We start from the raw sequence: 9,981 nt of genomic DNA, 5'->3' as shown, positions 1-9,981 counted from the left end.
GAACACGGAAGAGAGAAAAAGTGGGCGTGGTGAATAAGGTGAATATACATTTACCGTAACACACACGCAGAAATAATGTGCAGACATGTTTTATCCTATTGAGATATGAATGTGTGTGCATCCCAGATGGAGTTGCAAAGAGACACAACATGGAAAAAAATAGCTTGAAATCATGTTGAAATGTGTGTTTTGTTGTTGTTTGCAGGTGATCATGTTGATATGTGTGTGTTTTGTTGTTTTTCGCAGGTAAACATGTTGATTCCCATCAGCTACATGCTGTTCTGGGCGGTGCTGCTAGGCTTCAGTCTGTACTCTGAGCCGGTGGTTTGCGGTCTGGGAATGGTCATCATGCTGACCGGCGTCCCTGTCTACTTCCTGGGTGTTCAATGGAAGAAAAAACCCAAATGGGTCTACAGAGTGGTCGGTGAGTCGGTCTGCACCATGGGCCTGTAGCCTTAGCTCATCAGAAGAGTGATTTTTCTCTCTTGTGCTGAGATTAACTTAGCTTAGTGCAGGGGTGGCCAAACTGACCTGGCCATGAATTTAGCACACACAAAAAAAAACGTTTTTCCGTTTTAAAGTTTTAAACGGAAAACGAATACGGGAAAAAAATGAAAAAAATAAAGAAAAAGAAACAGAAAAACAAAAACAAAAAAACTGATTCCCCCCATTTCGTTTTTTCAATTTAAAACCATTGAAAAGGGGTTATACTTGACTACCCTGACCTGGTCTATTTATAAAAATAAAAATAAAGTTTAATACTAATGTTATGTTAAATTATCTCTGTCTTAACACGTTCACTGCCAATGACGTGTTGATACGTCAAAAGAAAATCCAACGGTTGACTGCCAATGACGTGTTAATAGCCTACGTCAAAAAAAAACGGACGTGCATCTAAGCCTTTTACATCTCCTATATAAATATGGGAGCCACCGAACGTGTACAACCCATTCCACCGACCCACTAAGTGGCGACAGTGCTCTCCAGACTAGAAACAGCAGAGCCAAAACTGCAGGGGAACGCGCGATGAAACCATTCTCATACGGTAAAATGGATTGGCGAAAACGCTTTCGCTTTCGCGCTGATTGCTGGCGGTGGGGGATTGCAAATTTGCATAATAGATTATGGGTGCAACACACTTTGAAACACGCAGCATAAATAAGACCAGAATCGCAAAAGCTTCATCAAAGCTCTCAACTGAAACCCCAAGAAACGAGCGAGCCCATCCAGACTTGCCCAGCGGCCGCCAGCAGACAGGAGCAGCAGCAGCAGCAGCAGAAACGAGCTTGTGACACGCCCGCTGCAGCCAAGAAGAACACACACGGAGGGAGGAGTTTGAAGGAGAGGGGTGTTTCCTGCTGTTATGGAGGAAATTACTGTTCAAAACTATTGTTTAGATGTCTGACGTCTTACTGATGCCAAAAATGAATGGTTAAAGTGACTGTTCTATCGAATTTCACAAAAAGCTATTTATCTCAGCTTAAATTTTCAGACGCTGAAACCATGCTGTATTCAAGTGCTAATGCCTACATAACTACTAACTCTACAAACTAACTGTTTTAGACAGAGAAAGCACACATTCTATTAGTTATTTTGAAATATTTTGTGTTCACAAAATCTTAGCAGAAAAGAATCCTCGGGTCTTGAAAGATGAGCCAGAATCCTCAAAAAAACCCTCTGGCAGAAGCTACCTACAGTAAAAAAAAAACGGCTGGCAGTGAATGTGTTAACCTGTTGGCACAGGAAAAGAAAATTTGAAAAGATACAGAAATACCCATTGTAATAGGTGAGCACATCAATAAACTATGTGCCATATATTTATTTAGGTAGAAATTAAATTTTTGATGGCACAAGGGTTTTCTGGTCCAATTTCTTTTCCGCGAAAACTATTGTTTGAAAAATATTGTTTGGCCCGCAACTCCTTATATTTTTCTGTATGCGGCCCACAACCAAAAAGTTTGGCCACCCCTGGCTTAGTGGTTGACTTAAAAATCATATTTAAAGCCAGAAATAAGGTCCAGGTTGTAAAAAAAACCTGAATTCTCCTTTAACTGTATTACCCCTCTGCCCTCTCTGTCCAGTAAAAGTGCTGTTTTTGTCTGTTGTGTTGCAGAGAGAGTCACCTACATGGGCCAGAAGGTGTGTTACGTGGTGTTTCCTCAGGAAGACCCTTCAGAGACCGAATGCCTCACCGCCTCCAAAGCCGAAGACTGAGCACTGCGGTCAACCAAGAGCTCCCTCCTTCCTGCCAATACTCCATACCTTTTCATTACTTTCTCCCTTTTTACGTTTGGTCAGTTCCTGAATGGTGAAGAGATGGCTTCACCCTTGTTCTTGTCCAGATGCAATTTGAATGGATCTGTGTTGACCCCCAGTATAAAGGGAGTGGATGGTCATATGGAGGTTCAGACATCCAGCTAAGACAGATCTTTATTTGTTGGATTGTTGGTACCGTCCACCCCTTCCCCCTCAGCAGAATCTCAAGTCTACTCTGTCATGTGGAACTTCTCCCTTCTCCTCATTCAAGGAGCCTTCATCTTTTAAAATTCTGCTTTCATTTCCGAGATTGGTACTTTTTTTTAGTCAAACAAAATACTTGCGCTATTGTGCCTTATTGAAATGTGGGAGCATTGTATTTTGCTATGTTGGATTGGCCTGTGTGGTTAGTTTGCGTGTGTAATACATTTTGCTGAATAACGTTTATGGGGGGAATATACAGGGATTTGACTGCACTTAGCAATACTCTTCTATTACTGCAGCTGCTCTGTTTAACTCTCCACATAATGTTGGTCTAGTTTGGATGCTCTGTGTCTCTAGCTATCTCATGCCCATTCCTTCTGCTTGACACGCCCTGTGCTCTTGTTCGTTACTCTTTGCATTGAGACACTGCATGAAATAGGCCACGCCCATCACGGGGGAAAGCTCTCCATTCACTTCCATACACCATCGTCATTTTCCTTGAATTAAACATAGCTAAAAGCTGTTGTGTGGTGGGGCTGCACAGACAACAAATGTAAGAAAATCGACAATTAACGTTTTTTTGTACTCCCGAGCAAAACAAGGAAGCCATTGAGAATTTGCGAGAAGAAAAATGTGGATCTAGAGGTCAAGGAAGTTAGTTGAGGTGTTCATCTTCTGTATATATGATCTTTGTGTGCAACACGTGACATAGGAGAACGTCAGGATTGGTGGGGGAGTTTTTGTTTCCCCCCCGTTTTGGGCGTGGTGTCTGAATGATGACGCGCTCTGCAGTGTCTCTATCCCTTCTCTTTCTCCTCTGAGAGATGCTGCAGGTGCCTTCATGTTAATATTAGACAGAGCAGCCACACTTATGACACGTCCTCATCTTCACTGTCTTTTCTACCAATATTTTCAAGACAGAGAGACAGGAGGAGGGGGAGAAATTACACTTTTGTTTCTGTCAACTGGGGAAGAAAAGCCATCTCTAAAGAACAAGCTGTGTCTTTAGAACACAGGCTGCAGTGGCGTGCCGTCCATTAGGCGAACTAGGCAAATGCTAGGGGCACTTGAGCCATTAGGGGCGCCAGAGAGGGTAAAAAAATAAATAAATAAATAAATTTACAAATACTTTTTCATGATAATACACCTACTATTATTTTACAATAGTAGACAAAAAGTCTTTAAATAATAGTGAAATCATTTTTCTAATTCTGGCTTTCTGGCTGCCTGGGCTGCAGCACTTTCACCATGGTCCCTAATCCATACCACCCCACCCCCTGCGCGGCCGCGCCCCCTTCTACCTGCTCAGAGCTTTTTCCCAGAGTGGGGGAAGGGAGCTGGAAGGTGGGTGCTGAGGGTGCTGCAGCACCCCTTGGCGGCAAGAAATGGGATTTTCGAAATTGTTGGATTTGGCTGTCTTGTGTTTATACCACCAACAAGATGCATTAAAAAACAGTTTGTGCTTCCCAGCTCTAATCTTATTTCATATGCTCTCTCTTCAAAAGTGTTTGATTTTCATCATAATCTGGTTTTCCATAATAATAATAATAAGTTCAGTTTTTATGCCCATGTTGCTGTCTGTTGTAGTGTAAAACGACTAAAGGGAGAGCAGGTGCTTACATGAAAGTGAGTGAGAAAAGGAGAAGATACTGAATAATGTCATCACAACAGTATAATCCTGATGTTAATTTAAAATATTCTTCTAAATATGGATGAAAGTCCAAAAAACGTAAAATTTTCGTCGCCGCTGCCCTCGCGGGCAGCACCGAGAGTCCCTTTCTTACAGCACCCCATACCTAAAAGACATTCTGAGCCTGCACTACAGTGGTGGAATTAGCTGCGATATAATTTTTATTATATTTTCTTTGGGGGAGGGGGGAGGGGGGGGCACCAGCAAAAATCTTGCCTAGGGCACCAACTTGGTCAGGCACGCCACTGACAGGCTGGCTATTCTTAAAGGTTTTCAAGTCTTTTTCAGCTCTTTGTGTCTCTTCCTTTGCTTTCTGAGTTGAGCCCCTCTATTTGTATTGAGCTTGATGTTTGGAAATGTTCTCATACCACTGTGAACTTTGTCACAGTGCTCTTAACATCATGATACAGTACTTACCACTAAACATGCTGTGTTTAACATTATGATACAGTACTTACCACTAAACATGCTGTGTTTAACATTAGCAGAAGTCATATTGACAGATAGATGGATGTTATTTGAACCATCCGCAGATTTTTAGGCTGCTTTCTCACTGGGAGCGATTGCTTTCGTTCCGTTCCGTTCCGCGCCCGGGCACGATTGCCTTCCTCCCCTCTCCCCTGCTGGTCAGCTTTTACATTACATTTCTTCCGCGCTCGGAAACGGAACAGAGTGCACTTGCATCATCAACTATGCCTGGAGTTTATCCTCGCCCGTGTGTTGTCTAGACTCTATGTGGTTCGGAACAGTAGGCGTTCACATTCGCAAGTGTTCCGCCAAAGCGTGAAAAGGTGGTCTGGGGTCTGGACCACTTTTTCCCAGGAGCGGAACGCAATGTTCACACTCATCAAACGTTCCGAAACTGGGGTCAATTTGGGGAGAAGTGTGCTGGGGAACGGTACTGGGGCGCCAGTGAGAAAGCACCCTTAGACAGATTTCTAAGCTGACCATACGCATGATACAGTACTTACCACTAAACATGCTGTGTTTAACATTAGCATAAGCCATATTGACAGATAGATGGATGTTATTTGAGAAATGTTTGTCATTTGCTGGCAGTGGCCCTGTTTCCACATCTACAGCACTTGATTTCCCAGAGGCACCTCATCACTACGATGACCCTTGTCCCATTGACTTACTATGGTCCCATTGACTTACTATGGTCACATTGACTTACTATGGTCCCACTGACTTACTATGGTCCCATTGACTTACTATGGTCCCATTGACTTACTATGGTCACATTGACTTACTATGGTCCCACTGACTTACTATGGTCCCATTGACTTACTATAGTCACATTGACTTACTATGGTCCCTTGGACCTACTGACTTCCTTTGGTCTCATTGACCTATTGGAGTCCCACCAACTTTGTGTGGCCTCATTGACTTAGTGGTCCCATTGACATATTGTGGTTTTTATAAATGTTTTATTGTAACAGGGCACCCTTGAAAATGAGAGCTTGCTCTCAAGGGCCTCACCCTGTATAAATAAAGGTCAAATAAAATATGGTCCCACTGACATTATGTCCCATTCACTTATTGTGGTCCCATTGACTTCCTGTGGCCTCACTGACTTCATAAGGCCCTAATGACTGATTATGCTCCCACTGACTTACTATGGGCCCATTTACGTATCATATCATGGTCCCGCTGACTTACTGTGGTCTTATGAACTTACTATTGACTTTATCCAGCCCCATTGACTTGTTATGGTCCAAGTGACTCATTATGGTCCTATGGACTTTCTATGGTCCCATGACTTCTATGGCCACACTGACTTACTGTGGTCCCATGACTTATTATGGCCCCCAATGAATTATGCTGGTACAACTGAATTATGGTCAATTTGACTTCCTGTTGTCCCATTGACTTACTACAGTAGGGTTGTAGTGACTTAATATGGTACCACTAACTTATTTTTGTGCCATATGACTTACTATGATCCAGCGGATAAATTGGTGTTCAGGTGTGTTTAAATCCAACCCAGTTAGCCTATATATCAGGTTTAAGGGGATACGCCAACATTTTGGGAGTTTAGGCCATTATCATATTGTCAATGGTTTTATTTTCAATCTGCGTGCCCTACAAAGAGCGGTAGACATCGCTGCTACTTAGCTAGCGCTACAACGGGGGTGACCGGTACAGCTGCATACTCCCATTCAGTCGCCTAAAATACACATTGCAACAGCGCCACAAACACTCACATTTACATGTTGTGACTCGTGTACTCACCAATTGATGAAATAATAATCCAAATTTCAGTGAAACGGTGATTTTGATAGTAAATCCACACACCGAACTAAACAGATTAGCCAAACTAAGCAAGAGTAACTCAAGTTACTTCCTTGTTTGCCATGAGGCGCTGTACACAGCGCATTTGCGAATCTAACTAACTGGATGGCTGTGCCTCACAGTGCACTGTATGCAGAGTGATGGTAAAGGTATTTATCTTGTTTATGTATGGGCAATATGGCAAATATGTGAATCTCTCAAAAAGTTGGCCTATCCCTTTAAACATTTGTCCATAGGCTGGTTGTGTTGTAAGTTGACCTGAACACATGTATGCTGGTTGTGTTGTATGTTGACCTGAACACATGTAGGCTGGTTGTGTTGTATGTTGAACTCAACACATGTAGGCTGGGTGTGTTGTATGTTGAACTGAACACATGTAGGCTGGTTGTGTTGTATGTTGAACTGAACACATGTAGGCTGATTGTGTTGTATGTTGACCTGAACACATGTAGTAGGCTGGTTGTGTTGTATGTTGAACTGCACACATGTAGGCTGGTTGTGTTGTATGTTGACCTGAACACATGTAGACTGGTTGTGTTGTATGTTGAACTGAACACATTGTATGTTGAACTGAACACATGTAGGCTGGTTGTGTTGTATGTTGACCTGAACACATGTAGACTGATTGTGTTATATGTTGAACTGAACACATGTAGGCTGATTGTGTTGTATGTTGAACTGAACACATGTAGGCTGGTTGTGTTGTATGTTGAACTGAACACATGTAGGTTTGGGCCAGTGCCCTTTTAAACATGAAGCAAAAATAGCAGGTTGGAGGAGGGACTGCACTTTCTGTCCTGTCCCAGTGCTGTGCATGCTGGGATTTTCCCCTGCATTAAATCCACAAAGGAGACGCACACACTCCAAACTAATGGTGCATTCCAGTTGTACTGGGAACTAGGAATTTCACAGTTGAATGACGTCACACCCAGTAAAACAGTCGCAAAAGCAGCCAGGGTTAGCTCTAGCCAGGTCAATGCATTACGCAGTATTTTGCACATACAAACACGGTAGCAAGATAGATACAATGTAGACAGTACCGTGTGTACAAGTGATTTAATTAGACAAATAAGACAGAAGTACTAATAAACTACTATTACTACCGTTTTCACTACTGTTGAAGCACGGAGCTGCCATTTTGGATTTTGAGTTCAGAGCAGGAAAACCCAGTTCAGGTAACTCACGGGGGCGTTCCCGTGAAGTGAGCTGGTAAATTCCTAGTTCCCAGAACAACTGGAAGGCGGCATAAGATGGCTACAAACACGTGGTTCCTGTGCCGGGTCCAGGTGCCCGTTAGCTCAGTTCAGATGTGTAAATACTGTGTAAACAACAAACTGTTGAAAACACGTCAGGGACTCATGGAAAGTCACATTCCTCAGACGTGTTGGGATACATTTACATACTGTACCAGTTATGATGATGTTATTGGTGTCATTCTGTTTTGTAAAAGAGTGTGAAAATGTAAATGGATAACAATGTAATAGCATATTAAATCAACTGAGAATCAACAAGACTTGTCTTTGTATGTACACCAAATGATTGATATGACGGGAGCGCGCCACAACTCCAGCAAAACGCTCATGTTCTCATTCCCACATTGGACATTTGTCTACGACAGCTAGTGAATTCCTAGCCTGGTAAACCATCCGCTCACGTCAACTTCTTCCAAGTGGATTTTGGATTTGGATTTAACTGATTGGCTTAAGGACTAGATTTGGCGACACTGATTGGCTGAAGGAGTTGTCTATCAAGGCAAGTACTCACACCCACTGAAATAACTCCAAATTCCAATCATGGAAGTTTGAAACCCTCATTAGCGTTTTGCTTGCACCTGTGTTTATCCTGCTTTTTTGACACAAAATGGCCCCCATGAGAAGGGTCTATTGTTGAATCACGCATGCGTTTGTGTTGAGCAGCAGCAGGCAGCTGAATGAAGCCTGTGAGTGACACAGGTGAATGTAATCACCTGTTCAGGTAGGATTCTGATTGAATGATGATGTGTGGCTGCGATGGAAGTCACATGTTAATGTCTTGGGAAGTTAAATTGCTCCAACTACACTGTAACACCCGGGACACATCCTGCATGAGCAGCATGTGTTTGGTGGAACCTGTTGGTTTTCATTTCGGCGGCCATGTTAGCAGGTTAGAGCAGCCACACACAGCCTTATATATGTATATACAGCCTGTATGTACACATGCATGTACAGCCTTATATGTGTGTGTATGTATATATATATATATATATATATATATAAATATATATACACACACAGTATATATATAATATATATATACACAGTATATAAATATATAGGGATGTCCCGATATCACTTTTTTGCTGACCGAGTACGAGTACTGGCATCTGGGTACTTGCCGATACCGAATACCGATACGGAGTATTAATTGGGTTGACAACGTTGTTTTCTTTATCCCTTATGGTTAATTAAAAGATAACTATTAATTATTATGGGTTTTAGTCATTTTCTTTAGTATATATCTGCAGAAGTACCTAGTTTTCACAAGACCACACAAATTTCGCATAATGGCTATACTTGACTGTCTCTTCTCTTGATGCCTTATAATCAAAAGTTTCTGATTATATAAGGAAATAAGGTTTGCCATTAAATAAAGTATGCTATGAATCAACCATTTGAACCACATATCTGTGCATTTCCTTTGTATTTGTTCTGCTGGTCTATTTTCATTCAAACATTAAACTAGAGGTAGAGGTTCCTCATGTTCATTATGTTCATAGTTAGATTACTACTTTAATGTTTATTGTAAAAACGAACTTTATTGTGCTTTTATTTTGAAGGAAAAACGAATAAACCGGAAGTGAAATTGTAAAAATTGTCGCTAATTTAACATACATTAACGTTTAGGCCTTACGTTCCACTTTTAAAACGTTAAACTTTAAGGCAGTATGGATTACAGGACACGTAGCACGTATTACAGCGATCTGGTAAGCCTTTGCTTGTTCCACAGCACTGTGTTGTCTGCTAGAAGAGCAACTAATGTTAACCTGTAAATTGAACAGAAAGTGTTCGATCTTGTTGCAGGCTACGCGGCTAACTGCTAGTAGTCAGACGCAGTCAGACCTCAGACAGTGAATGGGCGAGTGATGCGGTGCAGGCATCAGCTGATTACTGACCTGATAGCTTTTTATTTCTCCTCACAAAGCGCTCCAGGCAGAGATGCAAACAAACACACTGTCATAGTGAACACTACAGCCAAGCTTCTCTGCTGTGTGAGCCATAGGTGTAAAGTGGTATCGGGCGCATGGCTGTGTCAGTATCGAGTGTGTACGAGTACAGCAAAATAGGCCAGTATCGGGACAACCCTAAAATCATTATGATCATTATGATTATATGATTATTAATATTTGTTTTACAAAATTCATGGCAGTAGAGCATTAGTAGTAGAGCATCAATCCCCTTTTCAAACGTGTGCAAATTAAATGCTGTCAGTTATTACAGGCATAGTTTGCATTGTTGGCTACCAGGCAGCTACAGTTAGCATATGAATGTTAGCCATCC

General features: G+C 41.9%; 1 protein-coding gene across 1 annotated transcript in view; it reads left to right on the top strand.

The window, feature by feature from the left end:
- Positions 1–2,214, top strand: part of LOC310791589 (asc-type amino acid transporter 1-like) — a gene marked incomplete at both ends in the record, with an annotated part of 27,931 nt that extends 25,717 nt beyond the window's left edge. The window contains 2 exons of the mRNA XM_083653256.1: positions 247–424; positions 2,114–2,214. Coding sequence (XP_083509382.1) covers positions 247–424; positions 2,114–2,214 — 279 coding nt within the window. The remainder of the gene's footprint in view (positions 1–246; positions 425–2,113) is intronic.
- Between the last annotated feature and the right edge of the window lie 7,767 nt (positions 2,215–9,981).

This window comes from Poromitra crassiceps (genome assembly GCF_964638095.1).
Source record: "Poromitra crassiceps genome assembly, chromosome: 16".
NCBI classification, from domain to species: Eukaryota; Metazoa; Chordata; class Actinopteri; order Beryciformes; family Melamphaidae; genus Poromitra; species Poromitra crassiceps.
Note: the sequence above shows the minus strand (reverse complement) of the source record. Positions and strands in the feature narration are given on the sequence as shown.